This window comes from Ictalurus punctatus, chromosome 25 (genome assembly GCF_001660625.3).
Source record: "Ictalurus punctatus breed USDA103 chromosome 25, Coco_2.0, whole genome shotgun sequence".
NCBI lineage: Eukaryota > Metazoa > Chordata > Actinopteri > Siluriformes > Ictaluridae > Ictalurus > Ictalurus punctatus.
The window spans coordinates 16,303,289-16,326,696 of record NC_030440.2 but is presented as its reverse complement, the minus strand read 5'-3'; the positions used below and the strand labels follow the sequence as shown (position 1 = coordinate 16,326,696).

At 47.4% G+C, this 23,408-nt stretch overlaps 1 protein-coding gene across 11 annotated transcripts in view; it reads right to left on the bottom strand.

Annotated features, from left to right (window-relative positions):
- afdna (afadin, adherens junction formation factor a) overlaps positions 1-23,408 on the bottom strand; it is a 112,923-nt gene that overhangs the window by 18,281 nt on the left and 71,234 nt on the right. For all 11 annotated transcript variants that reach the window (XM_053675560.1, XM_053675561.1, XM_053675554.1 and 8 more), the window contains 10 exons: positions 23,178-23,376; positions 22,840-22,943; positions 19,019-19,099; positions 7,456-7,521; positions 7,283-7,356; positions 5,839-5,957; positions 4,881-5,072; positions 4,592-4,680; positions 2,866-3,057; positions 1,285-2,370 (listed from right to left, as the gene is read on the bottom strand). In XM_053675560.1, coding sequence (XP_053531535.1) covers positions 1,285-2,370; positions 2,866-3,057; positions 4,592-4,680; positions 4,881-5,072; positions 5,839-5,957; positions 7,283-7,356; positions 7,456-7,521; positions 19,019-19,099; positions 22,840-22,943; positions 23,178-23,376 — 2,202 coding nt within the window. The remainder of the gene's footprint in view (positions 1-1,284; positions 2,371-2,865; positions 3,058-4,591; positions 4,681-4,880; positions 5,073-5,838; positions 5,958-7,282; positions 7,357-7,455; positions 7,522-19,018; positions 19,100-22,839; positions 22,944-23,177; positions 23,377-23,408) is intronic.

The window sequence follows — 23,408 nt, the reverse complement described above, 5'->3', positions numbered from 1 at the left end:
TCTGGATGGAGGTAGATCGGCGACGTCGCGAGTCTTCCTGAGAGCGTACGAGTCGTGCTGATTCGGACGTGGTAGGTCGAGATGGATCAAGCACGGGTGTCGAGGCCGGTGCTCGACATCCTGCAGCCTCTAAACCCCTCCCCCCTCGCTAGTGCAGCGGGAATCAGCAGCTCAGCATGGCAAAGCAATGACGTAAGCATGGTGCAGGTGCACATCGCAAATAAACAACAAAAAAAAAACAAAAACAAAAAGAAAAACAAAAAAAACCCCACTCATCCTAACACTCGAACCCTGAACTAATTCGTTTTAGTCTGGATTGCATTCAGTTACATGCATGAAAGCTAACAATACACTCTTATGGTGTATACGTGCACACTGCGAGCCACGCAAATATCTCTTTTGTGCGTTTAATGCATGGAATCCAATGTTAGTTAGCTACCTATTAGGGCTGAACAACATATGCATCCATCCTTTTTCTATACTGCTTATCATACACAGGGTCACGGGGAGCCTTTCCCAGGGGACTCGGGGCACAAGTCAGGGGACACCCTGGACGGAGCACTAACCCATCGCAGTGCACAATCACACACTATGGACAATTTGGACATGCCTACGACGCACGTCTTTGGACTGGGGGAGGAAACACGGGGAGAACGTGCAAACGCCGAGCATATAAGGCAGAGGAGGGATGGACACCCCTTTTATGGGTTCTCGTGACTGTTATACAATTCATTCATCTTCACTAAGTGCTTCATCCTGGCCATGGTGGAGGCGGACCTGGAGCAGATCCTGGGGAAACGCTGGGCATGACGCAGGAATAATCCATCATGCACAAACTCATCCACATCTACGGATGATTTAGCTTAGCCAGTCCACCTACTGGCATGTTTTTGGATGGTGGGAGGAAACCAGAGAACCCGGAGGAAACTCCGCACAGGATCGAGACCCGGGCAGGCGATGCTTCTTTTATGCTTATCTTTATAATTATTTACTTTAAGCTCAGCGAACTCAGATACTGCTATGACTAACTTTTTGTGCTCGTTTTTCTTTTTTTCCCGCCCCACCGGTTATGAATTCATTCCCAAATGAAAATGAGCAGCGAAACTTCAGACAGGGAATTGGCTTTTAGTGTGCACGTACCCTTATAAGACCTCTCCCTCATCTCAATAACGCTCATCTAAAACGTCTAACTTATCCATACAAAACAGACTTCAGACATGGATTCTAGTGCCTAATCTCGGCCCTGACAATTGCAATGGACGTCTCTGTCCTACAGCGCCTCACCCGTGCTCTCTTCTCCGCTTCCAGCCTCTGCATGATCAGCACCGTGTCGACGTCTTCGTCGTCCTCCTCCTCCTCGTCCTCCTCGCTCTGCTTGGACTCCTGCAGCCTCTTCTGGAACTGCCACTCCAGCATGAGCTTGCGCAGACGGTCGCTCTCCTCGGCCGTGCGCTCCGGCTTGGCCTGCAGCTCCTGGATCTCCTTGTCGAGCAGGTCGACGATGTGCAGCTGCTGCTGCTTCTCCAACTTCTCCCTGGCGTCCCTCTTCCACGGGTCTGGCGACAGGCTGTCGGCCGCAGACAGCTCCTCTTTGCTGATGGTGATGTACTGCAGGTCGCGCCTCTCGATGGTGCGCGGCTGCTGCTGAGGCTGCAGGTCCCGGATCACCGTGTCCTGAGGAGCGGGAGGAGGAGGAGCACGGGGCAGAGTGGGTAGTTTCTCAGGGCGGGGAAGTTGCGTTTGGGGAGGTTGAGCCGGGGGCTGGTAGGGCTGGGGGATCTGTTGAGGTGGGGGAATCTGCTGGTGCTGGCTGCTGTTGTGTAGGACGGGTGGCGGCACGGCAGGGTTACGAATCTGCCCCAGCTTCCTCTCCTGCTCCCTCCTCTTCCTCTCGCGCTCCTCCTCCAGCCGTGCCTTCTCCTTCTCGTACCAGCGCTGCTGCTCCTCGCGTTTCTTGCGGTCGGCCGCGGCCTGCTGCTGGGTGACGGTGGGAGGCGGAGGCAGGGGCAGGTCAGTCTGCGGATCGTAGTCATAGTGCGCAGGTGGAGGCGGTGGAGGAGGCGGAGGCAGGTCTGTACGAGAGGGCTGAGACACACCCACCGGGCCGGGCTGGGGCACTCCGGGGGTTTTCCAGCGGCCGGCGCCGCTCTTGTGGTTGCTGGAGGAGGTGGAGTAGTTGTTGAGGTGCTCCTGGCTGGAGGTGCTGGACTCCACAGAGGAGGAGACGTGGTGGTTCCAGGGATCTCCACCACGCTGGTACTCTGCCTCGCGCTGTTGCTGCTGCAGCTGGAGCAGGTCATCCTGCCGCACTCGCTCGCCGGGGTATCTAGCGGGGGCGTCACACAGCTCCTCCTGAGAGCGTGCTACCCGCTGGGAGGAAACACACACACAGACTAAATCTCAATATAAGGCTTTTTTAGATTTTCAAGCTCAAAAAAAATAACAATTAATAATCTACTATGGGCCAAGAGACTCATAGGTCATGGGCATGTCATGGGGAGTATGAAAAGTATACAAAAAATTATGCATCTTAAATTTTATTTGAAAATTACGTGCATTTTCTCAAACTTATCCTACTATAGTCTTATATATGGATAAGAAATTTAACACAAAACGCAACCTGCGTGGTCTTTCTTCCATGACCTTCATATCTGACCCCACATAAGATTAAACACCTCCCACTTTTTTTTTTTTGCCACGTGCTTCAGGACCCGAGTCCCAACGTACACCTCTAGCCTTTTGCTTTCCTTAAAAACAAATAGCACGTGTCGTATTCGTATCCGTTTAGAACACATCATCAGTTCACTCTGCTACATCCTCGGTACATAAAGATCTGCGCTGCGTACACGTGTTGTCTGAGCTAACCTGCATTGCCATGTTGTTATGGTGATGTTCGTCCATGGGAGGAAGCGGCTCAGGCTCGCCTCCGTGCCAGACCTGCCCGGGTCCAGGCCCCATCCTATCCTGAGATTTGGAGGCTGGGAAGGTGAAGTAGTCCCTGGGGTACGTCTGCGTGGGGATTGGGTACGCCTCTGGACGGTTTGGGGATGGCTCCTCCTAATAGGAACGACAGAACGGTTTAATGCTGTTTACAAGCTGGGCTTTGAAGATGCGGCTTCGATCCTGATGGCTCCACGGTCAGAACCGCATTTAATGAAAACGGAGCGCTTCCTGTAGTGTTCCAGTTACAGAGCGACTAACGGCTGCTCTGCTCAGAGAAACCAGTGTGTGTGTGTGTGTGTATATATGTGTGTGTGAGAGGGACAGAACACAGCCAGAGCTAGTTAGCTAATCAGACACAGTGGTTGGAAACTTGATTAGAAGCGACCACAGCGACGCAGAGATCAATGCCTTTGTTTTTGCCCGAGCCTAACGTGACTTCTCGGACAGCGACGTGAATTAACGAGAGGATTTTCAAGCTTCTGACGCTTTGATTGAAAACAGATGACATCACAGGAACAAGCCGTGGCAGCTTCAGTGGATTCTCTTTGGGCACCATGTTTAAAGCATCACTGAACATAAAAAGACAACCATAAAAACAGAGTCGATGTAGCATAATAAAATGTTTAACATGTTTGAAACAGTTAGGGTCCTCTTTAACCATTTAAAAATAATGGCACCCACCATTTCACATTTATCCCACAAACAAACTAAAGTGAATGAAATGTGTACATTATTCGTGGTTACTTATTGTAGCCAGTGTGAGTTTTTCCCATTTATGAACCACTCATCGAACACATTTTTATTAAAAATGATCATCAGATTCCACTTGACTTTATAAATAAGGATGATTACATTGATAAAGAGGGAAAACAAACAAACAAACAAACAAACAAACGTTGGTCTAGTCTAGGGAGCATCTCCTACAGGCTTGCTCGGAGTACAAATGCCAGCATGTGTGAAAATATATAATTATGTGATATATACCCAATAAAAATTCGGGTCATCACTTTCTCGTCGATCTATTTAACAGCATCTGATCGGGTCAAAATGTCAAAACATTACCGTAACATCCAAAACACAAGTCTGTTAGGTCAGTGGTTTTCAAAGTGGCGGCCACCAGGGGGCGCCCGGGGGGCCTCGACAATTTGGTGTGAAAAACAAATTCGCACTCTCAGACAACCACACACACACAATCAATTCCTAATGTAATGTAATGACGTAAGATGTAATTATTAATAAAAAAAGGGGGATATATTCAGAAGTCTGTATTTTTAATGTGTTTTAAAGCCATCTTGCAAAAGGAGGGGGGGGGGGGGGGGCACGGTCAAATGTTAATGCCATTCGGGAGGCCTTGCCCTGGAAAAGTTTGTGAACCACCGTGTTAGATCGCCACGCTTGCATGTCGGCTCTGTGCTGCATCACCCACTATTCATTTTGCATATTGGATACGATTGGTCAAAAGCAGCTTTGTGAGGTCACAAATTGAGCCCGGACAAGACTGGGTTTAAGACGTAAGCAGGAGATTGAAATGAAAGTAAGTGTGACTTTTCCTGCATATGCCTCTTTCTACAGACACGGTTTCTGAGCGGATTTAAATGTCGGTGGTGTTTAATGGTGTGTGTGTGTGTGTGTGTGTTTGTTTACTCACATCAGGACACAGGTTGCCTGTGGAGACAGAGGTGATTTTTCCCGGCGCTCCTGGGTACACGGGCTTTCCTCCTGGACTCTGGGCTTGATCTGCAAGAAGACAAACCAATCACAAACGATCTATATGCAAATACAACTGAGAGAGAACATATACATCCGCATTGGCTTTTATTTCAGAAAATAAAGACACAGTGGAATAAAATGACGTCATCTAGGTCTCGATCGTGTGTACACGGGGTAGCCCATGTACTGTACGATAACCATCCTTTCTGCCGTTTTCGGCCACTCACTGGCTACGTTGGGGCTGGAGCGGTGGTCCGCGCGGTTCTTCAGCAGCCTCTCGTCCCTCTTCTGCTCGGGGTACGAGTCCCAGTTCCCCGGTGGGCTCTCCGGAGAGCCGTTCTGCACGGAGTTGTTGTACAGCTCGAAGCCCTCGCTCTTCGGCCTGGCTTTGCCTTTATCCATACGGCCTCGGTCTGACGCTGAGGGGTTAAACAGGGACGCACACGAGGGGAAAAATACACAGCTCTGTGTGAGGACGATCTCAAAACACACACCAACAAGTCATGCTTGTACACACATGCATGTAATCATGCTGTGTGTGTGTGTGTGTGTGTGTGTGTGTGTGTGTATATATACACATGTACAATATATTTACATATCTATAAATGATACAAATACCATGTTTACGCTAGATCAGGGTGGCGCCATAATCAGCGTTCAAGCAGTCTGAATCATTTAATACATATGAAGATCGGATCTAAACTAAAAATATGAAGAATGGATGAATTTGATTACATTCAAGATATTTTAACTCGTTTAAATATCATTTCCCTGCAAAGCAAATAAATAAATATATAAAAATAATCAGGTTATACAGCATATTTAAGTATGCAAACATGCCATTTTAAAGCATGTTTTATTTTTAAAAACAAACAAACAAAACAAACAAAAAACAACAACGACGTCTTTCATTAACCTTTAAAGTCGGAAATACGCAACATGATGGATTAATAATAATTTTTTTGGGCTGCTCGGCCAAAAGTTCAACTACTTACAAGTAACTTGATTTAAAGAAGTAGCAATAATAATAATAATAATAATAATAATAATAATAATAATAATCTGATTATTATTAGACACTTACCTGCAAAATTCTGATTAAGGTAATAATCTGGTCGGATTATTTAGTAAACACACTCAGAGTGAGTATATATGATCGAGGGGTTAAAGCTGCACTCCTCTTACCCCGCGGCATCATGGGAGACGGCTGGTTGAGCAGCGTGGCCAGGCCATGGTAAATAGCCCCCTGTTTGGCCACCTCCAGAGTCACCACCGAGCCCGTTCGAGTCATCAGCTCCGCCGCCCTGAACGAACACGAAAACTCCTCAGAACAAAACACCGCACAATAAATACGGCATATCCCAGTGAGTGAGAGATCGAAGCCCACGAAGCAATCCCAATCCCAGTAGAGATCACTTCTTTAAAAAAAATAATAAAAATAAAAAAAAAATGACGAAATAAAAAAAACTTCACTCTTTACTTCTGGACAAAATGTCAAACGCTTCAAAACGACCAACGAAACCACGCTGGCGTCGAGCGTCACATTCCTCGGATTTATAACGTCAGATACGATTATAAAGGCGTAAACACCATCTGCTTTTAATCTGACACGAATCATCTGTTTCAAAGTTCAGTGACTCCAACTGGTTTTTTTTCCCTTCCTTTTCACATAATTACAACTGTGACGGGACAAAACTAGATTTTATTGACAGGCAAATGAGTGTTTTACTAAAAACTGAATAGCTCTGGTTTCGAAATGTACTGGACTTTTGCAGAAATAAGGGAACAGCAGAGCTGAAGCTAAATTTGGGAAAGAGTTAGGAAAAAATGACCTTTTCCACAATTATTTGAGCTGCACCTGTGTGTGTATGTGTATATATTTATATTACACACACACACATACACGAACATACATACGCACACTCCATTTTATCCAACACGCATATCTGTGTCTTTATATTCATGTTATACAACGTTGCAGCTGAATTCTCGATTCTGATTGGCCAGGAGGTGGTGTTAAGTTTCTATAATCACAGGTTTACATTACCGCGCTCGTTCGAATAAGTTAGCGTCTCTATAGCGACGGCTCACACGGATTTGTATGGTGGATGCGCCACGTGAAGCGATTCTAAAACGCGTGTAATTATCGATGTGGCAAAGTGAGAGCGTCCGTGGAAGGAGTCTCCAGTTCCGGCGCTTTGCAACACTGTGAACGTAAAAGTTTTCCTCGGGACATGAGGCGTGTACGCTCCGTGTCTCCTCGGTAACACGAACTTGTTTCACGGACATCCCGTAACATCAGACGCAAGTATAGAGGGATAAAACGTAGGACGTGTGGTTCTTTAATAACTCAAACATGGACGTCAGAATCATTGACGGATTGCTGGGGTGTAAGAGGAATGAAAGACTTCAGGACGTGATGTAACCGGAAAACAATCCACTTCAAGGTCGTTTCGTTACACCGCCCATTATTAGGTTGATTATTTTCCCATAACGGCGTGCCCCTGAGTGTTTTATTCCTTTACTTATCCACCAGACAAACAGGATATTACATGCTTAGCCTTCACTCTAGTTCAGAAATCCAACTTAAAAGAAAAGAAAAGAAAAGCACTAAAGGTTATGAAAGTACCTCTCCTGAGAAAGTCCGACTAGACTTCTCCCGTCCACGCTGAGCAACTGATCTCCGGCAGCCAGACGGCCGTCCTGAAACACCCACACACACACACACACACACTCGAAATGTTATTTTACCTACACGACTTAAACCCACTGAGCTCATGCTTTGTATATTTATGTCCTCACCATGTCTGCAGCTCCTCCTTTGACGACAGACTTGATATAAATCCCAAGTTTCTCCTGTCCAGCACCCTGTTAAAACACACACACACACACACACTTAAAAAAGGAAGGCGAAGAATTTCCCCCACATTCCCATTTCCATAATGGATTCCAGTGTGAAACTCTATCCACCCTAATCTCCAGAAAGACACCAGGACGACAAGGGGAGCCCAGATTATTGGGGGAGAACCCAAACAGGCTGGCGGCGAAATAAAGCTGGACGTGAATGAGATCGATTTACGCCAGATGAAAGCGAGCTTTGTGGCGCAGTCATGGAGATTAACCGCTCGGAGGAAGAAAAGAAAAAAAAAAAAAACACATCCCCATAAAAGGCTGCAATTATTCAGCACGGGTTCAGAGGTCGCCGCTCTGCCGTCGCTGTGCGTCTGAACATCACAGCGCTACCGCTCTCCCTTTCCTTACGCATCCACGCGTCTCACAACGAGCTCCTTCGGACGGCCCGCGTGACGCCATTTCCTGCCCGGAAGAGCGGTGGCATTGTAACATCACGCCTCAGAGCCTTACGAGGCTGCACTTAGCTTTCTACGACTCTCTTTTGTTGTGTCCGTTATCCCAAAAAGCCTGGATCCGGCGTTCCAAGAAGACGCCACGCGAATTCCCCCGCATGCTGCCGGAGCGTCTATCTGTGCAGGAGCGTTAGAAAGGCGGCGAGGTTTCATAAACGCTTCATATCCATCCACACCTGAACAAACGCAGCTCTCGCAGACTCGGCACTGGTGTGATGGACGTAACCAGCACAGCGAGCGCAAATAGTGCGGGTTTTTATTTATTTGTTTTGTTCCGAGTGTGAGCCTTCGCCCCTCACGAGACCGTAACACACTCGAACACACACACACTGTACAATACAATAGTAACAGCTCTGTTACACACTCATGAGCTCGACCTTTTCATCTGGGTCTTCGAGGCTTCGTACCAACTTCGTTCTCAGGTTAGCGAAGCAGACTAGCCTCGCGCACTCACCAGAGGAAGCCATGTCCTTCCAAGCTTTATTTTAACTTCTGACGTACACATTTAAGCGGCCACCCTTAACATGACACGATGAGACGAAAGCACGATTATAAGATTTTCCCTTTGTGCCTCAAACAGTAAATGGACTCTAATTACAGGTAGGAAGAAGTATTAAAGTATTAAATCTATTTTCCATCTCGAGCCCACATCCGTGCAGCACGACGGGCAGCGCGTCACAAGGCACGTGAGGGGGAACCTGCCGTTTCGGAGCATCTTCTATGAAGCAGGAGATGGAGCTGAATAGCTTCCATCTGGACGTTCTCCAAACACACGGTGCCGCCCGGAACTCGTTTCAACGCCGAACAGGCGGCAATCGAGTGAGAAACTGCCGTCTATTGTTTCAGCGAGTAAGCTACGGCACAGGATAACGGCGCACGGGCGATAAGCGGCCGGCTGATGTTATTGGAACGTGAAGGAAGAAGGTGAGGAGCAGACTGCGGGCCGAGACGGAAACAGAATCCGCCTGGGAATCGCTCGCGATTTCTCTCCATCAAGACCACTGACGATTCTGCCCACACACAGCCTCCGACCATCACAGGAATCCACACAGCTCCGACCACACTGTAAAAAAAATTCACGGCGTAAAGCCGTGTATGTAGCACAAACAAGTGATCGATGCCTGCGGCGGTATTCGAGGCTGGATATTCGGACGAGCGAGGCCTGAAAAAGTTTCCATACCAGCACATGTGTTTGGGAATAACGATTAAATCGAAGGAAGGAGGGGGGGGAAACACTCTGGTGCAAATCTCTAGTGGATGGGAGTTTCAATTCCATGAAGGAGTTGTGGAAATATATAAACGAAGGCCGTTGGTGAGCAAAATAAAATCCAAAAAAAGCGAGCTCATGCGGCCGAAGAGAGAAGAGTAAGTTATCGGTACGTACCACTACGCCTGTTCTGCGTCAGGACGCAAAATTTAAAAAAAAATAAATAAATCACGGAAAGCTGTTATAAATCTACACAATATCGCAGGCTCCGCCTCACACGAGGCAGTTCTCACACAAGGGGACATTTCAGGGGACAAGTCCAGAGGGAGCATCCGGTGCTCGGTGGACACAAAGACGCCAAACACAGAAAGGCCCCCTGTTCATGCATTCATACAAGGCCTACAGCGCAACAGGAAGGAATCTGAGCACTGGAGCACACACACACACACACACCACTAATGCCATCACGTCACGGTCCCACGTTCAGCACCAAGAAGCGATTCGTTTCCTTTTGTGCCTCGAATTTGTCCGCAGGTAGACATTCGACACCCGCGCTCCAGCTGAGCGGTTCACACGCTAACGGCTAAAGAGCCGAAGGTCGCGCGTGAGAACAGGTTTCTCAAACACTGCAGAGAATAGAGAAAAGCCACAGCGTGAGACGCTCCAGAGAAGTCGGCGGTACAGACGGAGGGACGCTCCACGCACAACAGCACGACCCGAAGCTTCAGTTTCCTCCACCGATCCTACACGAGATATATTCTCACAGCACTGTTGAATTCTCGATCCTGATCGGTCAGAAGTTGCTCAGACACATATTACAAATCTACCATACATCACGGTCGCGCGCTCGTTCCGACACGTCATCGTTTCCATAGTAACAATTTACACACGGACTTTATTTACAGTATCGTCGACCTAAGCGTAAAAATTTTTTAAAAACGTGTCTAAGTGTAGAAATTGCGATTTTTTTTTTGATAAGGATGTTCTAGAAGGTGTTTGTTTAAAAATTTTTTTTTAAAAACAAATTTAAATGAAAAGGAATCTCAAGTGTCAGCACTTTGTAACAGCACAGTTTTCCGACATGGGAAAGCCTTCAGGACGGATGAGTTGACACTTCCTGGTTTCTCTGTAACATGACACGAATGTTTTTTTTTTTATTTTTTGTATTAACTTCGAGAGAGAGAGAGAGAGAGAGAAAACCCGGCGGGTCACGGATGTTCCACATCAACGTAACTATAAATGGATAAAAACGTATGATGCGTCACTCTTTAATGCATAAAAAAAAAAAGGAATACGAAAAACAACTCTGCGCCATCACACCACCCTAGCGCTGTTGTTTTTCTTCTATAACTGCACACCCCCGAGTGTTTAATTCCGTAATTCTGGCTGTTATACCGACGTTACGTCTGCAACATCAATAGTAAATATACTGTATGACCACCCACAAAGTTTTCCATTGCACCATTAATAACGGGCCATTTCCCAAAACAAAATAAGACGGTAAATTGAAGCTCGCGGTAACTTACAAGAAACCCGCTTCAGCTTCCCAACAGGATGAGGTGAGGTTCAGAGCAGAGGAGGTTCACGGGTGATTAACGGGAGGGTAAATGAGAGCGTTCTCGCTCGACTTGGAAGCAGTTCAAATATGTGTTTGGCAGGTGGTTTCATATCTGGGCAACAAATCTCAGCGAGAAGGCACGAGGCTTCAATTTACCGGAGGCAGCACTCCATCGAAGTCACGACGTCTATGGATCAATCTCAAACACTCGGAAGCCTGCGAAGCTGCTAATATGGCTTTCTTCTCAGCTTATAAAGCAGCCATGATGGGCCAAGTCCTGGCTAAGCGGTGCAACAAGCCATGCAGTTTCTGCGAGGGAGTTTACCTGAACTAATCATTAAGCTAATATGTAGGCGTGAGAGGAATGAATCGAACTTCATTCGCAGATTTGGTCCTAATGTACGTTTCAAACTGCAAATTCTTAACACGTGCGGAGGAAGAATCACAGAGGACACGACGCTAAAGCGTGCCGAGACAAGTCCGAGCGTGGACGTAAACACACACGGATTGACTTAAGCTTTCATAAATACAGTCTTTAATCTAAATAGGGCCTAGAGGCGAAAAAGCTGACTCTAGTCTGCTATTAAGAGTCAACACGGTTTTATTAAAATTCCAAACAGCCAAGTGTTTGAGTAAACGGTCAAAGAGCATTTGGTAATAGTTTATTTGGATGATGTTGAGTAGACAATCACCTCATCCCCATACCCCTCATAAATTCAACTTCAGCTCATGCGTACTCTATTGGTGATGAGAATATTGGTTTCAATACTTGCCATGAATATCCTCTTTCACTATTTGGCCATTAGGTTGTTGGACACCTGACCATCACACCCATATGTGGTTCCTTCCCAAACTGGTGCCACAAAATTGTAAGCACACAACCGTGTAGAATGTCTTTATAGGCTGTGGCATTACGGCTTCCCTTCACTGGAACGAAGAAGCCCAGACCTGTTCCGGGATGAAGGTGCTCCCGTGTACAAAGCGAGCTCCATGAAGACAAGGTTCGGCAAGGTTGGCGTGGAAGAACTCGAGTGTCCTGCACAGATCCCCGACCTCAAAACACACTGAACACACTACAGACAATATAGAGATACCAATCAGGCTATTTGGACTGGGGAGAAAATCAGAGTATCCGGAGGTAACCCCGGAGCCACGTGGCGAACATGCAAACTCGGGAATCCGACCCCCAACCCCGGAGGTGCTAGGCAAACGTGCTAACTACGAAGCCGCCGTGCCACTCTGCTGACACGAGTCTTCCCGTTAATTACGTATCATTTGTACTCTAGCTTGCATCCACGATGATCACCTTCCTGTTTATTGGGTATTACGTCCCAGCATAGCTTATTGGTTCCAGGGATCTTGATTAATAAAACACTGGCTACATGACTTCTGTAAATGGTTCAGCCATTTCTCGCCTGCTGGACCTGGAAGCATTCGCAGATCTATGGGAAGTGTCATCTCATTAGTTATAAGCAACAGAAACATCTCGCAGCCAGAGCACATATCACATCTACCTGCTGCCTGGTTTCCACACGATGCAGATGAAACACTAGAGACCCTGAGGTGGGTGTGTTGCTCTTCTGCGAACAGCGCAGCCTTAACACCCGAACAGAATTCAGAGAATCGAGACCCCACCCCGACACTTCCTGTCTGAGGAAGAACTCTGCAACCTGTCGCAGGAAATTGGAAGCTGACGTTGGCTCCTTTTCTGTTCCATCACTGCTCCGAGGCTCCGTTTTCCATCTGCCTCGAGACGCACCGACTTCCTGTTTGGGATTTTGATTTTGTTGCTCGGTTTTCTCATTCGGATTTAAAACCTGCGCTCCTCAGGGACCTACACGGGTCAACTGAGGTTCTCGGAACTCTCCGTTGAAGAGCTCAAAAGCCGACCCGTTGCGCATGCGTTACGGCGAGTCCTCGCTGAACAGAGATACCCATCGTTCCTTTGAAAGCCACCTACATATCGTTTGACATGACCGGGGGGAAAAAAAAAAAAAAAGAGAAATACTTCGTTGACATAACTCCTGAATATCTGTTGAAGGAGTCTTTTAGCTAGATCAGGAAGCGAGGACAGACGGACTGCTGAGGCCATTTTGGTGCTCTCCTGACGCCAGGTGCAAACTGTCATCACCAGAACACGAGGCTTCTGGTAATGAGCTTCTTGCAGCCAGACGCATTCATCACATCTGAGAGGCTTTAATGATGGAGACTGTGGGCTGCTGGCTTGCGTTAAGAGAGACCAAACGTCGTCTGTCATGCATCACAGGACTCGGGGGTGTGTGGTGAGGACAGGCAGGCATCCGTCTTTCCATTAAAACTACCAACAAGGGCAAAGCAGGACCTCGTAATTTTGATATTCAGGACCTCCGTGTGAAAACCGTGACGGTTAACTCGCTGATAACTTTTTCAAAATACCATATAACATCCTATACCACCTATTACTGTTTACCAGCCGCTCATTTGGGTAAGTCCCATATTTCCGGGTCAGGAAGGGATGATGAAGTGTGTGGTATTTATTAGCACTTCCTTAAAAAAATGTATCCTCGAACATCTGTTGGTGTAAACAGGTTACGTTTCTACCTCTGATGCCACTACAGGGTAAGCCTGTCGATATTTTGAATTGCCAGGGGTGGACAAACGGGTAGCTTGGAACAATCAGACTTTGTGAACAAATAGGTTCAACAACAGGAAAGAGGAGGGACTGGATGGAGCGTTCATCAACTGAAGGGTACGGTACATTCTGGCACTGAGGACGAGCCCAAGCAGTGCAGCCTGGAGATTGCTGACGACGGTACCGCTTGAAGTACCATGGAAATGGTTTTGGACCTCAATTCAACATGGACATCGGTCACTGGGACTACGGTTGCTGCGATGGCCTCGGGACTGCGATTACCACATGCAGTTCTGCACTCGGGTCTCCTTTAGTGAACAGTGGACTAGTTCAACAAACAGACTTCATATTAAACCATAACGAACTTTCTTTTACTCTCACACTATCCGTCGTTCCCCAGATGAGGACGGGTTCCCTTCTGAGTCCGGTTCCTCTCAAGGTTTCTTCCTCGTATCATCTCGGGGAGTTTTTCCCTCGCCACCGTCACCACCGGCTCGCTCGATAGGCATAAATCCACTCACTTATGGAGACAACGTCCATTGTTAACTGCGCTATACAAATCGAATCGAATCGAGCGAAGAATCTCCTACGGTTCCTTTAAGTGATGTTAAAAGTGCTTCACAATGGTGCGATGCATCCTGCTGCTGTAACTATAGTACGAGCGATTCATCTCAAACCACTCTACCCGCCTCACTTCACGCACATCGGCAGACGTGACGGGTACAGACGACCGTGGTTTGTGGAAACCCCGAGAAAGATTTCACCGCAAAGCCGTCACGCGAAACAGGTCTCGTCACGGCTAAACGTTGAGAGAAAATAAAGGCGCTCGAATGACTCGTAAAGCCGCGACCGAAAGCCGGAATGCTCCTTCGCTGAGCTACCTAACTAGTCCGCCATACGTTATTGTGTTACCGTTTTCTCGCTGTTAATTAGGTTTCCAGGCAACCAAAACACAGGGCTGGAGCTCGACTGTGGGCTTAGTTAACAAAGCCCGAAATGTTACAAGTTATATCTTTAACTTGCAGAGCATTCTGCACAAAACGCTCGAAAATGAAGGCACGGTCGAGGTCGAGGTCCAGCCTCTAACAGCTGTTAAAAGATCCTATAGTCAGGAGGAGTGTGAGAAGAGAAATCCAATCCGGAAGACAAGAGCAGTGCAGCAGATACTGAGAGACTAATTAGAGATGTGTGTCGAGCTGAACAGGACACGCATCTGAAATAAAATTCCACTCGGGTGAATCATCGTGAAGCGATGCACATGCAGCGAGCATCTGGAGAGGGTTCGTGATTACACCGATCTCGTGACTCTGCGTAAAGCCAGGAGAGGAGAAAAACGGCAGGCCAGGTGCTTGTGCGGTTTTCTAGGCTCTCGTCTTTCGTTTTTCTCCGAGTGTTCAGGAAGTGCAGAAATCGCCGATGAAGCCATATCCTGCTATTGTTAGCGCGGTGTACAAAAGGGGACAGGAGACGGAGAGACCTACCGAGAGGGAAGTCACGGTGCTATTGTGCTGCACTTTGTACAAACAAACAGGGGGGGAAAATAAATAAATAAATAAAATAAACGAGTCCAAAGAGCGTTCGGAGGAGGCAGAGGTGTGGATCAACTGGGAAAAGGTTTCCAAACGGGAGTTCTTGGAAGATGGTCGGATAAACGTGCGGACGAGATCACGGGTTCCTGACGGGAGAGGCTGTGTGTGTGTGTGTGTGGTCACAGGATTTCCCTCTGCTGTTCCATAAAATGGTCTCATAGGGGCCATTATCTCACACACACACACCAGTCTTGAAGGCTCCAACACACACAGGCACAGATGCACACACACACACACACACACACACGCACACACACACGCACACACACACGCACACACACACGCACACACACACGCACACACACACCTGCAGCTCAACAGCCCGACATTCCTATATAATGTATAACAAATGAATTATATGGAATGTGTGTGTGTGTGTGTGTGTGTGTGTGTGTGTGCGCGCGCGTGTGTGTATGTTTTGGAGCCTTAGTGACTAGCACATGCAGCGTCAGGAAAAAAAAAAAAGGCCATGTAATCATTCATCTTGCTATTTACACAAATGCACAGTCGAGTGCAAAAGTTTGCACCCCCCACCCCACCCCACAGGTTCTGAATGGGGGAAAATGAAACTGTAGATTTATATTTTACAATTTTATATATAAATAATAATAATAATAATAATAATAATAATAATAATAATAATAATTCAAGAAGTTAAACATGAAATGTGGACGCAGGTGTGCAGGAAAACAACAAAACAAAAATGAACACCAAAAATGAAACAAATCAAGGACGGCGCCTTTAAAGACGGGACCTGGTGTGTGAAGCATCAACAACAACAAAAAAGAAGCGGTGACGTAATCTTCATATTTATACAGAAACAGTGCTGAGTGCAAAACTTTGCACCCCCCATGGTTTCTGAATGTATACGTAAATAAATTGATCTGTATTTTACAAATGACCTTTAAATAATAATAATAATAATAATAATAATAATAATACAAAATAATAATAAAAGTCTTGCACAGCAAAACCGACTACGAAGTGTAAATGTAAACAAATGACTTACCACAGCACTGTGAATTCCTGCATCTGATTGGTTTACGAAAGCCCTACGATAGCCGCTATAACATAAGTGATGAGCGGAACTAACTTGCCTCACAGATGTTCCCCAACATTAAATGTAACTATTTATGGATAAAAAGAAAATCCCTGTCAAGGTATAAGAGAAGTAAAATATTTCTTGGCATTCACGTACAATAAAATAAACAACCTTGGGATCGTTTATGTCAACGATGTCATGTTGGAACGATTTCAGCTTCTTTTGTCTTCTTTCGATTTTTGCCGTAAGGGTATACAAACTTTCGCACTCCGCTGTACAATAAATCCAAATAAAAACGAAGCCAGACAAAAGAGCGACGATTAAAATAAAAACAAATCGGGTTTATCCAGAGAGCCACCTGAAGAGGAAACTACCTCCAGGTGGTAATAAAATTCTCATCACTGGAATGAATAGGAGTCTGTGCTGCTGTTTCCCCTCAGAGTCTACCAGCTGCAAACATCTGCCAGTGTTTCCTTACATACACACTCCAAACACACACACGCCAACCCAAGCAGCGCCTTACCGACTGGTCTTTCCTCCCGACCACAGAGAACCACATGCTGCTAACTCCGCTCGGGTCGTGAGAAGAAGCTGAGCGCGACACACAGCTGCTCCAAGAGCACCACGTTCCCAGGTGAAGCTGGATATGATCCGAGGAAGCCTCCGAGTCAGCCTGCCTCTACATGCTAGTCAGAAACCAGTTCACAGACGAGCAAATCCGCGGATTGTCCCGGAGCGCAAGAATCCCTCGAGTCTGAGTGAACTTTCTGTACTGCTCCACACACACACACACACACACCGGGACAAACCTATCATTACTCTGCTCCACCTCTCCTCTCCTCTCCCTCCCCTGTTTCCTCCCTCCCGTCAGTCCGTCCTCCACCTCACTCCCTCTCGCTTTCAAAATAGAAGAGTTATAAAAACAGTTCAGGCTAGCCTCCAACCTCTTGCTTGCTTTTTTTTTTTTGGGGGGGACTAGGGTTCTCGCATGGCCTCCAAATCCCCTCCACAGGAGCGGCGTTTTTTTTTTTTTTTTTTTTTTTTTGATCTGAAGCAGCCTAGACACAGCTGTGTGCGTCAAACCGTGTTAAACCAAACCGTCACCGCTGCTACAACCGCATCCGAAACAAACCGGACCGAGCGGTAAACATTTTACACCACCGGCCGGTACGGCGGACGCTCCACGTCCAAACAAACAAACCAAAAAAAACATCGTTTGATCGTTTATAAAGTGTCGTTTTCCGTTAGGAGACTGTTACTTAACATTCATGGAAGGAGTCTCCAGTGTCAGAGGTGAAGCTGTGACTAGAGGAGTTGTTAGAAAGCGACAGGAACTAACCATGTATCGAGGACGTCCCACAACATTCAACGTACAGCACGCCAACCTGTCGCTGATTATTATTATTATTATTATTATTATTATTATTAAGCGCCCACGTGTTTTATTCCGCACATAAGACGTCACAGCGTATAGTACACCTCTGTCGATATCTCTAATCCGATTGGTCGGAAGGCGTCCGTTAATTTCGTGTAATAATTAATCGCAGGTATATATTAACACGCCCGTTCCGAGCGGTCTCATCTGACCGTTTCTATAGTAACGGCTCTCTCATAGAGACTTGCCTGGCAGTCGTGTCACGTCGGGTAACGCGGTCTTACAGTACGAACAACAACATGATGCGCTGTTTAACCTAACCTTTATGCAAAGTAATTAAATAAATAAAAAGTCATATTTTGATAAGGGGGAAGTCTGTTTAACGTTTACGGAAGGAAACTATAAAGCAGTTTTCGGTCACGTCATCGAGCAGGACCTCGTAACAACCTCCGCAGCATTAAACCTGAGTATAAACTGTTTCAAGACGAGGCGCTGGGTGTTCATGGGCATGTTTCTGCGGTGTATACGGAATAACAGAAACCGGCGCGTGCGGTTATATGGAAATAATCCGCTCCCGGGTGATCACGGGCGTCAGAGCCGCAGCACACCGCCCCGTCGTCGCCGATCGTTCCGGTTTATTCCGAACCGCTCGGTTTCCGCAAACCGATGCAAATGACGCTCATGCAAAGTGTCGCCTGTCCTCCGGGGGAAACGTGCGTGTCTGTGTGTGCGTTTTACTGACGTTTCAGTGCTCTGCCGTCTTTAAAACAACTCCGAAAGGCCGCGTTCGTTACAAACGTAACTTTCGGAGCGGCTTTGATCTCGGCCGGCGTCTCGTACTCCGACTCGTAAAGCTTTCGGCACCGGCACCAGACATTTTCACCTCGTAAAGACGAACACGCCGAGAGCCGTAAAGCAGGAGCCGAGAGTAGACTAAACACATGATGACGCACGCACACACACACACACACACACTTGTGCTTGGTTTAAGTGGAACAACCGCACACCGGAGCTCCGCCCCAACACCAGAGAAGAGGAACCACTCCTCCACCTCTGACTGACACGATACTTTCTAATGTTTGTTGTCCAAACACTCGCTGATATTTGGTATTTGATATGGGTGCTGCTGCTGAGAGCATGGAAACTCCTGTTTAAAGGAACACTCCAGTGCTTATTTATTTATTTATCAAATCTGTAGCGTATATACAAACACACACACACACACACGATTCCCACACAATTAGCTCAACCTCTTTATTCCAGACTTTACAATGGAGGTCTCTGGGCAGCTTTCCTGTTCAATTCTGTAACTAGATGTTAATGTGATACAGGGTTCTGTCACGGTCACGTTTTTTTTTTATTTTTTTTTTTATATAACATATTCCACCATTTTTGAGAAGTTCAACAGCTTTGGATCAACATTTTGAGACAGAATCCAACGGCTATTCCTGACACGTGCGTTATGAATAAGCATAAATTACAGAACAGAACAGAAACGTTTTTTTTTTTTACGAATCGTCAACGTGAATTGAAAGCAATTTACGCGTAATGTTTCCCACAGCCGCTCGGCTACACCGTGTAATCACTACAGTGCCAGGATGATGAGACGTTTCCTTACCTTGGCAGCGACGATGCTGAGGCCCATGCCATTGTGCTTCTTCAACGTCACCGTCACGACTTCAGGTTCCTTCCTCATTGGCTATGAAGAGAGCAAAGAGCAAAGAGTTAGAGCTGAAAAGGACCGGAGCAGGACGTGAGCTGTCCTGGGTCTCAGGAGCCGTCTCGTTGCTGGTTCTGCACCAGACTGGCTGAGCTGAGGAAGAGGAGGAGGAGGAGGAGGAGGAGAAGGAGGCAGGGCGGGGTGCAGAGCGGCGGTCGTTCCTCAGAGCGAGGCCCGACCACAAGGAGAAACAGCGGCTGCTGGAGCAGAGTCAAGAATGAAAGCCACATGCGTCAGCGCCATAGAGCGAGCGCCAAACTCGCTTCCATATGGGCCAGAGAGAGAGACAGCGAGAGAGAGAGACAGCGAGAGAGAGAGAGACAGCGAGAGAGAGACAGCGAGAGAGAGAGAGACAGCGAGAGAGAGAGAGACAGCGAGAGAGAGACAGCGAGAGAGAGACAGCGAGAGAGACAGCGAGAGAGAGAGAGAGAGACAGCGAGAGCGAGAGAGAGAGAGTGTGTGTGCCCAGCCACTCCCTCTGAGAACCTCAGCAGATACACCGGTTCTGAGGTTCTTGTTTGTTGGGTCTAAAGTCTGATGTAAACACACCGCTTGCAAACAGAGGAGCAGCGAAGTGAAGTGAAAGTCTCCGGATGCTTCCGGGACACGGACTGCGTTCACACACGCTAATAACCCGGATCCCCGGCTCCCGAAAGCTTCTTACGATTTACTGGTAGAGTGTGTATAATAGAACGCTCGCTCTAAAGTTCAACTGTGATCTTTCTGCTGTGATGCTTTTGAGAAACCTGACTCGAGGGTCGAAACCAAAATCACTCGAGAATCTCGAACACCACAAGCTCATGCGGCACACGCAACTGGTACATTCAGGGACAAAAGACATCCGCGGCTGTAACGACGCTAACGCCGGCCTGAGGCAGTTCGGCCTTTACTGTACGGAACCTGTTCTTAGCAAGGCGAGAGGACTTTCTTTAAGCAGTAATGATGGTGACTGGTGAGATAGAGAGTCTCAGAGGTGAGTACGGTTCATCTGCATTTACAGAAGGAGAATCCAGTGTGAATGCAGTCATTTTAAAACGTCTTCAGGACGAAAGGGATGTGATTCGCGTTGTGGTTTCTCGGTAAAATGACACGCTGCGTGTCAGACAACAGAAATTAAAAGAAGAGACGATTGTGAGTGAATGTCTGTTTATACGCCGTAACCGACTGTTTACACGCCGCAAATGTCCGTTTATACGCCGCGTAACCGTCCGTTTATACGCCGCGTAACCGTCCGTTTATACGCCGCGTAACCGTCCGTTTATACGCCGCGTAACCGTCCGTTTATACGCCGCGTAACCGTCCGTTTATACGCCGCGTAACCGTCCGTTTATACGCCGCGTAACCGTCCGTTTATACGCCGCGTAACCGTCCGTTTATACGCCGCGTAACCGTCCGTTTATATGCCGCAAATGTCTGTTTATACGCCGCGTAACCGTCCGTCTATACGCCGCGTAACCGTCCGTCTATACGCCGCGTAACCGTCCGTCTATACGCCGCGTAACCGTCCGTCTATACGCCGCGTAACCGTCCGTCTATACGCCGCGTAACCGTCCGTCTATACGCCGCGTAACCGTCCGTCTATACGCCGCGTAACCGTCCGTCTATACGCCGTGTAACCGTCCGTCTATACGCCGCGTAACCGTCCGTTTATACGCCGCGTAACCGTCCGTTTATATGCCGCAAATGTCTGTTTATACACCGCGTAACCGTCCGTTTATACGCCGCGTAACCGTCCGTTTATACGCCGCCTAACCGTCCGTCTATACGCCCCGTAACCGTCCGTTTATACGCCGCCTAACCGTCCGTCTATACGCCCCGTAACCGTCCGTTTATACGCCGTGTAACCGTCCGTCTATACGCCGCGTAACCGTCCGTTTATACGCCGCGTAACCGTCCGTCTATACGCCGCAAACAGCAAACGTCTGTTTGTTTATAAGCCATTACCAACTGTTTATATGCTGTAACCGACTGTTTATACGCCGCAACCGGCAAACGTCTGTTTATACGCCACAAGCGACTGTTTACACGCTGCAAGTGACTGTTTATACACCATAAACGACTATATACACCATAAAACGACTATATACACCGTAAAGGATTATATATGCCGCAAGCGACTGTTTATACACCGTAAAGGATTATATACATCGTAAAGGATTATATACGCCGCAAGCGACTGTTTATACACCGTAAAGGATTATATACATCGTAAAGGATTATATACGCCGCAAGCGACTGTTTATACACCGTAAAGGACTATATACACCGTAAAGGACTATATACGCTGCAAGTGACTGTTTATACACCATAAACGACTATATACACCATAAAACGACTATATACACCGTAAAGGATTATATATGCCGCAAGCGACTGTTTATACACCGTAAAGGATTATATACATCGTAAAGGATTATATACGCCGCAAGTGACTGTTTATACACCATAAACGACTATATACACCATAAAACGACTATATACACCGTAAAGGATTATATATGCCGCAAGCGACTGTTTATACACCGTAAAGGATTATATACATCGTAAAGGATTATATACGCCGCAAGCGACTGTTTATACACCGTAAAGGATTATATACATCGTAAAGGATTATATACGCCGCAAGCGACTGTTTATACACCGTAAAGGACTATATACACCGTAAAGGATTATATATGCTGCAAGCGACTGTTTATACACCGTAAAGGATTATATACGCCGCAAGCGACTGTTTATACACCGTAAAGGACTATATACACCGTAAAGGACCATATACGCTGCAAGCGACTGTTTATACACCGTAAAGGATTATATACACCGTAAACGACTTTTTATACACCGTAATATATACTGAATATATATATTGAAAAGCGTGTATATTCATGGCATGAGGGTTGAGAGAGTACAGGAGTACAAATATCTTGGAACTATTTTTGATTATTAAGGCGACTATTATAGGCGATTATTAAGAAGTCTCATCATATTCTGAGTACGCATTTTGAGTGAACTTGCTCGATGAATCTTAAAATCCGTGCACAGCTTCCGCACAGCGTGTGCAGGAAGAGGGGGAAGCCCTACGTGAAAAGTCCCCGTGGGCGCTGCTGCAGTTTTACACAGCACCGGAGAGCGGCGAGTCTCACCGCGGCACGAATGAGATCGTTAAGCAGTCGTCTGAGACGTGGGGAGTGGGGCTGTCTGGCGCGTGGCCAGGCCGTGTTAATCAGAGGCTGGATGGCGCTGAAAGCTGGCTCCTTCTGGAGCGTGGTCTGGAGACGATGAGGCCCGGCCCTCGGTGTTTGGGCACGGCGCATGCAAACCGCGGCAGGAAAAAACAGAGCAATTACAGGGGAAGCGGTGCAACTCGGGGGGCTTTCGTGCGATTAGGGTGAGCAGAAAGCTATCATTTACCGTGCTCTGGTCACTAATTAGGCGCAGCAGCGGGAGCGGCGTTGACTGTAATCTAACACACCGAGGTAGGTCTGTGGTGCATCCACGACACGAGGCGAGTCGGATTACCTGTATCCTTCTGTGCAAGCGCAGTTGTGGTCGTGTTTTCGAAAATCCGACCCGGCTATCTAATCTAACGTGTGTGTGTGTGTGTGTGGCGAAGATGGAGAAGACTTGCGGTACAGAACTAAGCCTTCTGAGCACTTCACATATCAGTTAGTTAAAAGCACATCACGTTACTATCAGTGTGTGATCCGGGTCATGTGACCTACCAGGTCAGAGTTCTCCGCTGAGAAGTGGCTGTCGCAGTCGGCGCCTTCAAAGTAGACGGTCCAGGTTCCTGGAGAGCGAGGATGAGGAGTCAGACGGCAGAAACCTGGAAAAGCAAGTCGGCACACACCCTTAATACACAACCAAATCCTGGAGATCCTGCTCTCACACACACACACACACTCTCGATAACGCTGCTCCTTCGCTTATCTGTGTTTGTTATTGATCTGAGACAAACAGTCCTTTCTGCGAGGATCTAACCAACCACATTCCACTGGTAACACATCAGCGTTAGATAAACGAGTTCAACCCGCTTCCCAGACGGAGAATCAGAAATGACCTCTCTGACACAGTGGGTCCAGGAACTCCTGGAAGCCGTTGGGAATGTTGCGGACCACGTCGCAGGAGTAACCGTCCTCCGGCAGCAGGAAGGGAAGCTGTAGGTCGGGATCCTCCTCCAGCTGTACCTCCCGGCCGTCGCTGCGAGCCAGCTCGTCCGCCGTGTTCTCCGCCACGGCCACCACGTGATCGATCAGCTCCTGCAGACAACGGCACGACAAAGTCTCCAGTT